At 49.1% G+C, this 14,371-nt stretch overlaps 2 protein-coding genes across 3 annotated transcripts in view; one reads left to right on the forward strand and one right to left on the reverse strand.

Annotated features, from left to right (window-relative positions):
* The window catches only part of LOC142821523 (zinc finger protein RFP-like), a 219,526-nt gene that overhangs the window by 202,209 nt on the left and 2,946 nt on the right, over positions 1–14,371 (reverse strand). Inside the window, exons 2-9 of one of the 2 annotated variants that reach the window (XM_075912689.1) lie at positions 12,765–12,867; positions 11,966–12,178; positions 11,635–11,657; positions 10,867–10,982; positions 10,257–10,316; positions 8,528–8,728; positions 5,802–5,915; positions 3,299–5,505 (exon numbers count right to left, since the gene is read on the reverse strand). The exons of the other annotated variant lie outside the window; for it this stretch is intronic. Of the exons in view, the coding sequence (XP_075768804.1) occupies positions 4,385–5,505; positions 5,802–5,915; positions 8,528–8,728; positions 10,257–10,316; positions 10,867–10,982; positions 11,635–11,657; positions 11,966–12,154 (1,824 nt within the window). The 5' untranslated portion in view covers positions 12,155–12,178; positions 12,765–12,867 and the 3' untranslated portion in view covers positions 3,299–4,384. Of the gene's footprint in view, positions 1–3,298; positions 5,506–5,801; positions 5,916–8,527; positions 8,729–10,256; positions 10,317–10,866; positions 10,983–11,634; positions 11,658–11,965; positions 12,179–12,764; positions 12,868–14,371 lie in introns of those variants that run through there. 2 annotated transcript variants of the gene reach the window in all.
* Positions 1–14,371, forward strand: part of LOC142821521 (uncharacterized) — a 414,847-nt gene that overhangs the window by 24,310 nt on the left and 376,166 nt on the right.

The raw sequence follows: 14,371 nt of genomic DNA on the forward strand, positions 1-14,371 counted from the left end.
GAAAGTGGCTCAGGGAGGGAATACTTGAATGGCCCAGTGGGGGTTGGTGAGTTTTGGCTCGTTCGTACCAACCCGGTCAGTGGACTGTTTCCCTGCGCTTAGGGCTCTGATTTGGGACCCAGTGGAGGAAGAGGGCCTGGGTCCCGCTACCTCCAACCCAGGGGCCGACCCCTTTGCTAGCCCACATTAAAAGTTCCCTGTCATTGGTCTTGAGCCGAGAAGGCTGTGCACTTGCTAAGTAAAGACATTTCTTGCGGGACCTTAGCCTGGAAGGCTGTGTTTCTGTTGATTCAAACCCCTCAATGAGGAGCCTCAGCCTGGAGAAGGCGAGGCTTGTGTTAATCAAGGACTCTACTCATAGACCTTAGCTGAGGTGGTGATGCTTCTGTTAATTAAGGGGCTGGGTTTCAGTAATAAAAGGGCCTCTGCTGGACAATTAGAAACAGGATATTAGGATTTGTTTTTCAGGGATTCCAGGACACAGCTTGGGCTCAGCCCGACTGCGTGACAGGGTACCCACTGGGAGGGAATGTGTGACACACAATCTCTGTATTGGTACAAAAAAGTTAGCTCATGTGGCCAGAGTGAGGCCCAGGGGATTTGGATTGTGGGAAGGGACTTAGGGTTGGGGCAAAGAGTTGGAGAAGGTGTGAGGTCTGGCTCTGAGGATAGAAGTTTGCAGTGTGGAGAGTAGGGTTCCCTCTAAGGCTGAGGCCCACCCACCTCCAAAGCAGAGCCACACAGGGTGGGCTGTGTGGCAGACAGTGCTTATTCTAGCGGTCCTGGACAGTGGCAGGGCCAGGGCCAGAGCCAGAGCCACAATGGGGGCCTGCTCCAGCCGTAGCTGTGTTGTGAGTACTACATGCTTTGACAGACTTGGCCAGAGTCTGAGCCACAGCGGCATCACAGGCAGTGGGGGGGCTCACTCCAGCAGCTACTCCAGCAGCCAAGGCCAAAGCAAAGGACCCAGAGTGGTGAGGGACTGGCTGTTCTAGAGACCGGGGCCATGTGGTAGAGGTCTGGTTCTAATTCCACTTAATTAAAGATCTCCACCTTGGGATCTCAAAAGGTAAATCTGCAGGTTATCTGAGGGATAAAATAGATGGCAAATGACTAGAGAAATGTTCTGCGCCCTGTTCATATTTAACAGCCTAAATCATGTCAAGAACAATTCTCTCTGACCCTCAATATTCTTGTCATTTGTGAAGGCATCAATCACATCAATAGTGTTGATTGTGCCAATGATTATTTTTGTGCCTGTGGAAGTTATTTCTCTCACTCTCACAAACGTGCACTGTGTAGAGGCAACTAAAACTTTAATGCTGTTGATTATCTTCTATTGATGCTTAAATCAATATGCAACTGATGACATATTAAAGGGACTTTTCTATGATTGACAGGTGTCTAAACCATGCAGATACTATACAAAATATAATCTATAATTAGATTATGTCCTATATACAGTGAAGTAATGTGGTCTGAAGAAAAAGAGCTGGATAGTTTTCTGGTGATATCCCTAAAGTCATCTTCTGAATGTCATTAACTTGCAGCTGCAGAATGAGTTTTAGAATCAAGGAGTAGGGATAGTGCATTCATTTTTTATCCTTTACAAATTACTACACTATGGCTACGTGTAGACCGGCATGCTTTTCCGGAAATGCTTTCCATTAAAAGTTTTCCATTAAAAGCATTTTCGGAACAGAGCGTCTAGATTGGCACGAACGCTTTTCCGCAAAAGCACTTTTTGTGGAAAAGCTTCCGTGGTCAATCTAGATGCGCTTTTCCGCAAAAAAGCCCCGATTGCCATTTTTGCGATAGCTATTTGTTTTCCGCAAAAAAGTCCCTGTCTACACTGGCCCTTTTGTGCAAAAGGGACTTTTGCCCAAACAGGAACAGCATAGTATTTCCACAAAAAGCACTGATTTCTTACAGTAGGAAGTCAGTGCTTTTGCGGAAATTCAAGCGGCCAGTGTAGACAGCTGGCAAGTTTTTCCAGAAAAGCGGCTGATTTTCCAGAAAAACTGGCCAGTCTAGACACAGCCTATGACTAGATTAGACTGGGAGGAAAGTGCAGCGGTTGGGATGAAGGGGACACTGCAGAAGTTAGGGGCACAATGCAGGGCTGGTGGCAAAGGGTGCACAGGGTGGGGGTGCAGGAGATGGGGAGCTCATGGATGCAGGAACAGTAGAGCAAGGCTGGGTGGGAATGAGACTGGGTGCCAAGCTGGTACATTTTCAGGGTGCATGTGTGCAGGGTCACGCACCTTGTTAATTATCCTTTGGTTTAGTATATTTCTTCCATAATTTAAATTGCATGTGTGTGTGTAAAACTCTCAATAACTCATGGGTGCCACGTAGGCACACATCTGAACAAGCACACGGGATGTCACTCTTTGTGCACAAGAAAAAACTCACTCTACTCATGGATGGAAAATCTTAGGACTACTGGTTGAAAGCTCTAGCTGGGGCTGTGATCTTAAAGATGGAGGGGACTGACATGTAGGCCACTGAAAGGCTACATCAAGGAGAAAAGTCTCCCACGAGCTCTCGCTGCCCCAGCACACCTGTTACCATGAAGGGGGAGGAGGGAGACCCACCTCTCCCTGCCATGGTAACTCTGGGCCTGGGGCCATGGGATAGCCAACTGTCCTCTGGCCACAGCAGGACTGGGCTGGGGTTGAGACCAGTGGATAGAGGTATCTCTCCCCACCAAAGCCCTATAAGCTCATATGGCATTTAATAGGCTGAGGCACAGCCACCTGGACACATAGCTTACAAGGAACTCAGGTTCTAGGTTTTTTCCCACTGTAGGTTCTCCAATGGCTAACAAGAGTTGAGCTCTGACTGAAGCTTTCCCCACAGTCAAAGCAGCTGAATAGTTCTCTCTCGTCTGTAGATTGTCTTATGTTTAACACACACGTGAACAAGGGGGAAATCGAGTACATACAGTGTACTTAGATTTCCAAAAAAGCCTTTAACAAGGTCCATCACAAAAGGCTCTTGTGTAAATTAAGTTATCATGGGATAACCAGGAAGATCCTTCCATGGATTGAGAAATGGTTAAAAGACAGGAAACAAAGGGTAGGAATAAATGGTAAATTTTCAGAATGGAGAGGTGTAACCAGTGGTGTTCCCCCAGAGTCAGTCCTAGAACCAATCCTATTCAACTTAATAAATGATTTAGAGAAATGGGTGAGCAGTGAGGTAGCCAAGTTTGCGGATGTTACTAAACTGTTCAAGATAGTCAAAACCAAAGCAGGCTATGAAGAACTTCAAAAAAAGATCTCACCAAACTGAGTGACTGGACAATAAAATGGCAAATGAAATGTAATGTGGATAAGTGTAAAATTATGCATATTGGAAAAAATAAACCTAAGTATACATACAATATGATGGGGGCTAATTTAGCTACAACTAATCAGGAAAGAGATCTTGGAGTTATCGTGCATAGTTCTCTGAAAATGCCCACAGTGTGCAGCGGCAGTCAAAAAACCAAATAGGATGTTAGGAATTATTAAAAACGGGACAGAAAATAAGATGAAGAATATCTTACTGCCCGTATATAAATCTACAGCACGCTCCTATCCTGAATACTGGGTAGAGATGTGGTCTCCTCACCTCAAAAAAGATATTTTGGCATTAAAATAGTTCAGAAAAGAGCAACTAAAATGATTAGAGGTTTGGAATGGGTCCCATATGAGGAGAGGCTAAAGAGACTGAGACTTTTCAGTTCAGAAAGAAGGGACTGAGGGGGATATGACAGAGGTATATAAAATCATGAGTGGTGGGGAGAGGGTGAATAAAGAAAAACTATTTACTTGTTCCCAGAATATAAGAACTAGAGGGCACCAAATGAAATTAATGGGTAGCAGGTTTAAAACTAATAATAGAAAGTTCTTCACACAGTACACAGTCAACTTGTGGTACTCCTTGCCAGAGAAGGCTGTGAAGGCTAGGACTGTAACAGGGGTTAAAAAAGAGCTACATAAAATCATGGAGATTAGGTCCATAAAAGGGTATAGGCGAGGGGGTAAGGTATGGTGCCCCTCGCCTCTGTTTGTCAAAGGCTGGAGAAGGATGGCAGGAGACAAAATTGCTTGATCATCATCTTCAGTCCACTGCCTCTGGGGCACCTGGTACTGGCCACTGTTGGAAGAAAGGATACTACGCTAGATGGACCTTTGGTCTGACCCAGTATGGCCATTCTTATGTTAAAGTCTGACCTGTGTTTGAAGCCTTGTCTGCAATCAAAGCTGTTATGAGGCGACTCTCTTGTATGTTTTATCTCATAGTTAGTAAGGCAGGAGCACCGACTATGCAGTCAGAGCAGGTAAAGGGTAGCTCTCACGTGTGGGTTCTCCTATGTCTAATAAGGTGTGAACGTCTACTGAAGCTTTTCCCCACAGTCAGAGCAATTGAAAGGTTTTTCCCCTGTGTGGGTCCTCCGATGGGTAACAAGCACTGAACTTGTACTGAAACTTTTCTCGCAGTCAGAGCAAGGGAAAGGTTTCTCTCCTGTGTGGGTTGTTCTATGTCTAACAAGCTGTGACTTCTGACGGAAGCATCTCCCGCAGTCGAAGCAATTGAAAGGTTTCTCTCCTGTGTGAGTTCTCCTATGGAGAACAAGGTTTGACCTCTTCCTGAAGCTTTTCCCACAGTCAGAGCAATTGAAAGGTTTCTCTCCTGTGTGGGTTCTCCTATGTCTAACAAGGTGTGACTTCTCATTGAAGCTTTTCCCGCAGTCAAAGCAATTGAAAGGTTTCTCCCCTGTGTGGCTCCTCCTATGTCTTACAAGGTGTTCGCTTCTACTGAAGCTTTTCCCACACTCAGAGCAATTGAAAGGTTTGTCTCCTGAGTGGGTCTTCCTATGGTTAACAAGGTGTGAATTCTGTCGGAAGCTTTTCCCACAGTCAGAGCAGTTGAAGGGTTTCTCCCCTGTATGGGCTCTCCTATGTGTAACAAGGTGTGAGCTCCTCAGAAAGCTTTTCCCACAGTCCGAGCAATTGAAAGGTTTGTCTCCTGTGTGGGTCCTCCTATGTCTTACAAGGTGATCGCTTCTACTGAAGCTTTTCCCACAGTCAGAGCAGTTATGGCGTGTCTCTCTCATATGTAGTATCTGATGGTTCGTAAAGTGCAAGTGCTGACTGAAGCTTTTCCCAGAGTCAGAGCACTTGAAGGGCTTCTCTCCTGTGTGGGCTCTTTGATGTTCAATAGGAGTTTCACAGTCACTACAAGTGCAGGGTGACTGTTGATAGGGGATTTTCTGTTGAATGGTTTCTGTGTTTCTTTTCTCCCCTCGGCTCCTGTGACTGGATTTATCTTGTCCCTCTCCTGGATGATTTCCATGCTGCCTTTCTGGGCTATGCTGACTCTCACAAGTCTCTCCCTGCTCACGTATCTGGGAAACATGCCCTTCAGGTCTTCCCAGTAACATCCCACATGGAGACACTTGCTCCGATCCCTCCTGCTGCACAAGATCATAGTTCTCAGTCAGCATCCCATCACCTGTTGGGATAGAGAAATAATCCAGACAGGAGTTATTGTCTATGATGAGCTGAAAGAAAACTCTAAAAGAGGAATAGAAAAGGGGACACACGCTCAAATAATGATTGAATTATCATGAGATGAGTTCACCCTCCTTCTTCACAACTCTTCCACAGAAGAGAAAACTCAGCCTTTCCTCATCCACCATGCTCCGGCTCAAGTTGAAGACAGGCTAAAGAATCAGACAGACTTCATGAAAACACACACCTAACACCTGCTATAAGTTGGTTTCTGAGGCAATTTAACTGATTGCTCACCTGTGTGGATGCCACTGATGATCTCCCCTTCCTCACAGCTCTGGTGATCTGGGACCTGCAACTCCTCCTCTCGCTCCACCCAGGAGATCACATGAACTTCAGAGAGTGGAAATCCTGTTTGCAGAGTAATTAATCAAGTGCTGATCTTGCTCATTAAGGTCTCTGCCATTACTGCTTCCAGAGTCAGGATCTGAGTCACCCATCCAGAGAGGCTCCTTTCCAAGAGCCCAGAACACACACGCACACCTGCAGGAAAGGCGCATCCCCTCCCCCCACCTTGAGAATGGCCCAGCTCTTTCCCCAGGGGAGCTGAGCACTCTGCTGCACTCTCTAGGGTACAATTCAGTCCCCCTCAAAGCCCATTCCATCCCCCTCATCCCCAGTATCTCAGGGCAGGACAGGAACACACTGCTCACAAGGGGAGCTCTAGGGAGGGCTGGCATGTCTGACACCAAGGCCCCCAGACAGGGCTCAGACTATAGCGGCCACATGCCAGGTCATTAGGACTTGGGAGAAGAAGGACTAGCTCTAGCTCCCCAAGGCTCTGTCCACAAAACTCCTGGCTGGTGGGCTGGGCTCCCCCTGCTCTTTGGCTCAGATGTTCTACTTGGGCCAGAAAGAGGCAGAGGAAGTTGTCTGAGCAGCTAAGTGAATCCTTGGCAGGCTGCTTCAGGCCCTGCCTATGCTCCCGACTACCTGTGTCTGGGTGGGCCTTGCTAGCTGCCTACAACAGTTGCCTTTCCCGCAGCTGCCCAGGGTGGCGCTGGGCTTCTCCAGCAACCAGCCAGGGTGGAGCTGGGCCGTGCTGCTTCTCTGATGCTTGTGGCTGTTACTCAGCTCCCCGTCTGTAGCCTCGGTTCTATTCTGCCAGCAGCAGCCTTTGTGTGGTTTCCCAGTCTGCCTCTTCTAGTGAGCCTGGCCTTTGATTTGGGGCCGCTCCAAGGAGGCACAGAATCTACCACATTTGCACCTTGTGAGCGCCTTCCCCTCAGCTTTGCCTCCACCCCTTCTCGGACCTGCATTTAGTGTTCGGAAGAGCCACAATAGAGATCATTGTGCTATCACTGTCACACAATCGCAAGAAAGCTTGTGCGAAGTGTGCTGTGTGACAAGTCAATAGGAAAATTCTGGTCTGATGACTAGGATTATCTTGTTTATGTCCATTATTTTGGAACTAAAACAAGCCAGGCTTTGGCAGAATGGTGGAGCACTGCTATCAACTAACCAAGAAATCACATTCCTGAGCAGGAGGAAGGCAATCAACTCAACACTCTCTGCAGGAACTGCAAACACACAGTCCTAACAGATAGCTCACTGACCCTTGTGCACAAGAGCGGGATGAGGGGATAATGGATATGCATGTTTTGTTCAAACAAACAGGCAGAAGGCCAAGTGGGGTAGCAACACATGGAACGCAACATGCATTTTATTTTGGTCAATATGAGAGGAGAAGCCACAGGAGGGGCATGTTGATACTGGCTGAGGGGCAGTGTTCTAGCTGCTGACTGAGCTGGTACCATTATTGGGTAGGGACAAGTCTCACTATACTTGTGCCTGAGGTGCTGGGACACTAGCACCCTGCTCCTTTCACAATAAATCTGGCCGAGTGCCTTAGCCTCCGAATGGAGCCTGGGTCTTTCTTAGCGGCAACCCTGTGGTGTGCTGCATGGATAAGCTTCACGTTCTGCCAGTGCCGCTGGCATCAAGGCTCCAGAAGCCCTGAACAGCCATATCAACGCTCTGTGGTGCTAGTAGCAACTCCTATGGCACTGCAGTCACTGCAGGAAGCAAAATTATCAATCACAGCAGCACCTGGGAACTCTGGTTTAAATCAGGACCACACTGTGCTATTGCAGTGCTCATATGGAGCTAAGCATCACCCCTCTTTAGTGTAAGTATCCTGCCCAGCCCTGGAAACAGGGACACTCTATAAAAGCTAGTAAAGAGAGAGCTGACCGCACACAGAGAGTCTAAGGGACTTGATCAAGGTCACACAGGAGGACTTTGACAGGCAGAAAACTGAACACAGGTCTCCTGAGCATGAACCCAGACATTCACACAGGAAGAAAAAGTTCCTATCTGATGATATAAAAATACAAGACAGGTGACATGATTTATCTCCACTGCACAGAGAGACAAGTGAGCCCCAGAGAGAATGAAGCTGAACTTTTGAAAGGAGACCCAGCCTGTGCCTGAAATGCATCGAGAGCTCTGCTCACGTTTCTCTACTACAGAGCTACCTCGGACAAAATACTCACAGAGCGTGAACTGCCTCATCCACCCTCCCTCAGCGCCAGCATCCAGCCCCTCCCACTGACAAGTACCAGCATGTCACAGAGATTAGCTACAGGCAGGGAAGGACTCTGGCAACCGCACTCTCCTTCCAGTGCCTGCGCACACTGCCACAAGGGGACCCTGCAGCCACTAACAGCAGACAGACCCAGACCCAGACCTCTGGTACCTGCTGTTCCTGCCTGAGCCCTTCCACTCACACCTCTGGTCAAAGCACAAGATGGGCAAGATAGGGGGGAAGTGGAATGAGACCTGAACCTGCTTTCCCTGGGAGGGAGCGCCGAGGGGAGAGTCTTTCACAGAGGAGCCAGGACTACTGGGGCAGATACTCCTGACATTGGAGGCAGAGGCAATGAATAACCCTGAACCAAACCCAACCCAGATGCTCCAGACCCCATCCAGCTGCTGTTACCCAAAGGGACAGGAATCCTTACTCAGCCAGTTCACAGCCTCATAATTCTCCTGCATCACATCCCTGTAGAGGGCTCTCTGGCCTGGGTCCAGCAGAGCCCATTCCTTCTCAGAGAAACACACAGCCACCTCCTCGAAGCTCACAGGCTCCGCCACGGCCATCTCCTGTCCCTGGCTCTGCAGGCCGGGGGCTGAGCTGGAGACAAACATGGGTGTTCTGCAGCCTGGCAGGGGGAGAAGAGGGAGACATTTCAAAAGGGGCTTTAATCCTTTCCACATCCCCATTCTGCCCAGACTCTGCCATTGTGGGCAAAAGTTTTAGTCTAGATATGCCATAAACAGCACACAGGAGTTAGATCCCAAATCCATATTTATTTCTGTCTGTACCTGGCATGAGTTACAACATTACTGCCTCTGCCACAATGGGATTTAGTTCTCAGCACCCAGTGTTTCTTATAACAAGCCACATATTCATCTGCTTGAATATGGACATAGGCTAAATGTAGACTGTTGTATTTGAAACCCTTAGTCTTCATTCATGGATTTGCAGCACAAACTTTGCTCTCTCATCTGACAGAGACGTTATAAACCCTTTCCACAACACAGAGTCAGTGAAGGTAACACCACCATTCAGATGCTTATTATTAAACATGTGTGCTGAGTGTTTCCAGGGTGAGATCTTAAAATTCATGAATTAATGGGATCAGAAGATATCCTCAGTCATGCAGTCTGACCCCCTCAGTGGCACAAGCCATTACACGTAGTCCAGTTACCCAGGCACAAAGCTCTGTTTTCCCAGTGTATTTTCTAGAAAGTCCCCCAGTAACTTGAAGACATCAAGAGATGGAGAATCCACCAGTTCTTTGTTCATTTGTGGACAAATAAGGGACCGTGGGTTTCTGACCAGTGAGAGCTCTTGCATATATAGCTGCAGGAGGAGGACAGAGTTTGGGTATGCAGAGTGCGGGACAGGAGTGGGGAGCAGAGATTAGGAGGGGAAGGGAGAGGTTGGGGTGGCAGAGGCAAGCTCTGGACAGGAGACTTATCTGAGTGACTCCTGGCCAGAGGCCAAGCACCTCAGGAAGGCAGGGAGCCTGCCCAACCCTCTCACAGGCTGCAGGGCCATGTGGGTGTGTGAATAATTATGACCAAGAGGGGAGGGGGCACGGTGCTTTGTTTCTGTCCAGAAACTGGCCAATGAGATTGTCCTGGGGGTGGAAGCAGCACCTGAAGCCTTCCCTCCTCCCCTCCAGGCTCACAGTAGCTTTCTGAGTGACTTGAGATGGGGAGTGGCATCTGTGGGCTGGATCCAATGGCTTGGTAGGGTGGATCCGACCCATGGGCTGTATTTTACCCAGGCCTGCACTAGATGTAACAGCCCTTGGGGATCCAGCAGTTTCTTGCCTTGAACGAACTGATATAGAGGAAGCAAGGCAGCTCACAGACTATTTATTGCTGGAAATCAACCCCATATTGAAACTGACTGAGCAGTGTAATCTGAGCTTGAAGGTGCTGTCCATTGTGTGCTTTAACTTCACCCATTTAGCATCATACCTCATAGATCACTGTTTCTCAAAGTGTTTGCAGGTCTCCATGCAGCGCCCCTGGGGCTTCTCACAGATCAGTGGGTGAGGTATAGGGCTGTGTGCACCATGGTCACTGGGTTTGGTTGGTAACTTCAATGACAATCCCATGAAGATGTTTTCACTGGAATTTTCTCATCATTTAAAGAATCTCCACCTGCAAACTCACCCTGTCTGAAAGCTCCCAAGGATTTTCCTCTTGCTCTCTCCAGTGCAGAGGGCAGAGTGTCTGGTGGGGGAAGGGATAAGAGAGGTGAGATTCCAGGCTCTCCTATTTATAACAATGTCCCACTCTGAACTCTGCATTTCAATTGTATCAGAGACCAGACAGAGACACACTCAGGAATTGAGTATGAAAGTCTGAAACTTTCATTCTCTCTCTCACTCGGGCACCTCCCAGCAATGGAACCAACATCCCCGCAACCTGTCCCAGGAGAGAAGCTGTAAGTGAGATTTACTCTTCCCTCCTCACACTCTCCCACTTGGTTTCTCATTCACTTACTGCCTCTTATTATAACGTGGAGCTGTGGTGGCGGAACACGTGGCCATCACAGTAACTTTAGCCATTTTGATCTCTGAATGGGAGGTTCAGAGTTTGCAAACCCCTGGCTATCTGCAAGCAGTTGGATCTGTTCGCTCAGTGTCTCTAAGGAGAGCAGTGTGATGGGACCGTCATTCTCCATGTGGGAATTGAGGCAGGGGAAGGTTGGCTTCATAGGCCAGATTCAGTGGTCTCAGATACTTGAACTACTTTCCCCTCCGCCATCCCTTCTAGGTACCTTTGAACTCCCTCAGAGTCTCCGACAGAGCAATCGTTTTCTGGGAGAAACCTCTGACTTGTTCTTCTAGCTCAAGAGAAATCTCTTCCGGAACCTGGAACTGCCCCGTCTCACACCTGGACAGAAACAATTCCATGTGATTGTATTTCATTTACTGCTGATAAGTTCTGGCTAGTGAGTCTCAGCTCTAACAGGCCTGGAGTCATAATTCTTCCAATTTTCCCAGCAACACAGTCCATGCAACCTTCTCCTGAAAGGTCCCATTGCTGTTCTTCACTTCTGTCCTGGGGAGACTAGCTGGGGGACAAAAAGGGAATTGAGTCTTCATGACCAACTCACTCCTTGGCCTCTAGGCGTTGAGGGACAGGAGGTTCCCAGGTGAAAGGCTGAAGGAATCTGTCTAGTAGGGACTAGACTGAGACACCAGCTCCTTCCACACAGGTCTCCGAACAGCCCTCAGGTGGGACAGACTCTTGGTCCTTGCTGCCCTGGGCTGAATGTGCCCAGTGCACAGCAGTGACAGGCCCATGTTCCACCCCACAGTACAGAGGGAGGTGACAGCTCCAGGAAACACTTGGAAGTCAGACTGTGCCCTGAATGGGGAATTCCAGAGTCTGCTGTGTGAGGGTGCGACCCGCAGAATTAAATGAGTCAGAGATATTCATCTCTAACATCTGCCTCTTAGCACCCTGTGGAAATGTGGTGCTAACATCAGCTCCAAGCTCTTTCCCTGAGCTGTGCAGCGTGAGGGGAGTGAGAGCCACGTACCTACTCAGGGTGCTCCTGACGTCCTAGAAAAAAGACAGAGAAAAGACTCTCAGCCCCATTGGACACACACAGGGGACCTCAGGGAAGGGATTTTGCAAACATGGGAAGAGAGTCCCTGCTCTGACCCCAGGAACATGGATCCCCTGAGCAAATGGGGCTTTACGATCTCTAGTAGCTCTGTGCCTGTAACTTTACAAAGCATGGCAGTTACTCACATGGCAGCAATGCACATGGAGTTACACCAAGATCTAATAGCTGGACCTCAGCACTTGTGATTCAGGAGCCTCCCTTCCCTGTGTGGGGAGCTGGGACGTTTCTCCCTCAGCCTCACCTGCAGGAATTCACTCGCTGGCTTCTGACACTTCCCCTTGCTGAGATGGGAAATCTGGGCAGAGAGTTTCCCGACCGTGTCAGTCTGGAGCCTCTCAATCGCCTCGTCCAGCTTCTCTAGCTGGGCCAGCAGGAGTCGCTCTTGTTCCTCCAGGAACTGCCGCAGCTGCTGAAACTCGGCCACAATCATCTGCCTCTCGGCTTGGGTCCATTTCTGTATGGAAACAGGGAAAGGGTTGGTCAAGAGCATGAATGGAGCCCAGGGCCCTTTCAGGGAGAGCTGAGTGCGAAGCAGGGAGAATTTCTTGGAAAAGCCTAAAATGTGTCACATTTGACTGTACTTTGTGGTTAGTAGGCAGAGGTGGCTCTCCCAGCATCTCCTTTGGGCCCTGTGTCCCTCTGAAAGGGACGTTCCCATGTCTGTCATGGGCAGCATCTTTTGATATTCATGGGCTCTGGAAATTCAGACCCTGAGCAGCACGAGGCAAGACTCAGCAATAGCCTGACAGAGATACCCAGGAAGGAAAAAGGAGAAACATGTTAATACACCAAGTGAGCAGACAACCCTTTAGGGGGACACTCGGCTCCCTTGAGGAGGATTTCTGGGAAAGCTACAAAGGCTGGACATTAACTCATGCGCTGACATGGATGCTCAGGGCCTGTCTACACATGGATCTCACCCTGCAATCCACAATCCAGGAGAAACACAAACAAGCCCAATGTCACCAAGGCCACACGAGTCTGCCTCCTAACAGTCCTCCCACTGCCAGTCCCTGCTGTTTCAAACCGCAGGCACCTACCAGATACTCCTGGCTGCTGTTGTGTCCCTTCTGCTGTTGTTTTCCTTCCCAGCACCTTTTCTCTCTCTTCCCTCAGAGTCTTCAAATGAGCCTCCAATTTTTCCTGAAGAAACAGAGATAAGCACAGGGGCAAACCCCATCAGATGTCGGGAGCCCATTTGTCTGCCTTTAAGAGAGTCCAAGTTTTGTGGAGCTCTGCCCCTCTTCAGCAGGGACTCTGCCCTGGACATGGTTGTGTCCATAGAAAAAGACACAAGAAGAGACTGAGGATGCAGCAGGACACCTACAAGGGTGGGGGAAGGATCAGTGGTGGCACCTTTATAAAGAATGAAGCAGGTGGGGATTAGGGAGGTAAAAATGCTTAACAATACTAATTATGTAACTGATCACAATTTTATCAGAGACAGGAGTTTTTTAACCTGCTGACAGGTAGGGCTGGTAGCGGAAATGGGCTCTCCTGGGCCGGGGATCTCTCGCGAGATCTGCCGGGGGTGGCCTCAAGGACAGCTGGCTGATGGGAACTCCCAGCAGCTGCAGACTGATGTTAGCTGCCAGAGGGAACCAGGCACTGCTGGGGCAGTGGGGAGTTTAACCAGTAACTGGCACCGATAAGCATTAGCTCTTCAGTTAACCAGTTTGAACTCTTGCTACAATCCAGTTGAATCCTAGTTGTGTCTGGCATGGACCTGCACTTCCTGAAGTCCTGCTATGGGTGGAGTGAAGGCGCTCTGGGCCCCGCACAGCATGCAGCCCAGCAACCTCATCTAGTGTCAGTGGCTGCATTGAAGTTTAACCCCTCACGGAGCACCCCAGAAGTTCAGTATCCCTATTAGAAACCTTCACTCCCTGCTGGACCTAGGGCTTTATCAAGGCATCTTTTCCTCCTAAAGGGCCACACTTCATCACTGTTCAGTGATGCTGAGGGGCAGGGAGCAGTGTAGGTCTAACAGGGTACGGGGCTAAACTCTATCCCTGACATGCTTGGCGACTATGAGCGACTAGGTGCTGCCCCACCTTCCCTTCCCACAGTTTGTCTAAGTGGACTGTGACCTGCTCAGAGAAGGGATTTTCCCTTGCTGGATGTTCTGCAGGTCCCTGCTGCCATTGCGGATCTATAAGGCAAATGACAGATTGTTCTTCTGATCATTAACAGCTTGTAACCTCCTCTTCTCCAATCCCAAGGCAGCTCACTGACAGAGTGGCTTGTATCTCCTGCGATCTAAACCTCTTCGAGGGTATGTCTACACTACAAATTTAATTCGAACTAACAGCTGTTAGTTCGAATTAACTTTCATAGGCGCTAGACAGGCAAACCGCTAGTTCGAACTTAATTCGAACTAGGCGTTAATCCTCGTAGAATGAGGTTTACCTAGTTCGAATTAAGCGCTCTGCTGGTTCGAATTAAGGGCTGTGTAGCCACTTAATTCGAACTAGTGGGAGGCTAGCCCTTCCCAGCTTGCCCTGGTGGCCACTCTGGGCACCACCAGGGAAACTCATCTGCCCCCCTCCCGGCCCCGGAGCCCTTAAAGGGGCACCGTCTGGCTACGGTGCCCATGCCAGGTGCAAGCCTCCCAGCACCCAGCCAGCAGACCCTGCACCTGGCATGG

Source organism: Pelodiscus sinensis, chromosome 31 (genome assembly GCF_049634645.1).
Source record: "Pelodiscus sinensis isolate JC-2024 chromosome 31, ASM4963464v1, whole genome shotgun sequence".
In the NCBI taxonomy this organism is placed as follows: Eukaryota; Metazoa; Chordata; order Testudines; family Trionychidae; genus Pelodiscus; species Pelodiscus sinensis.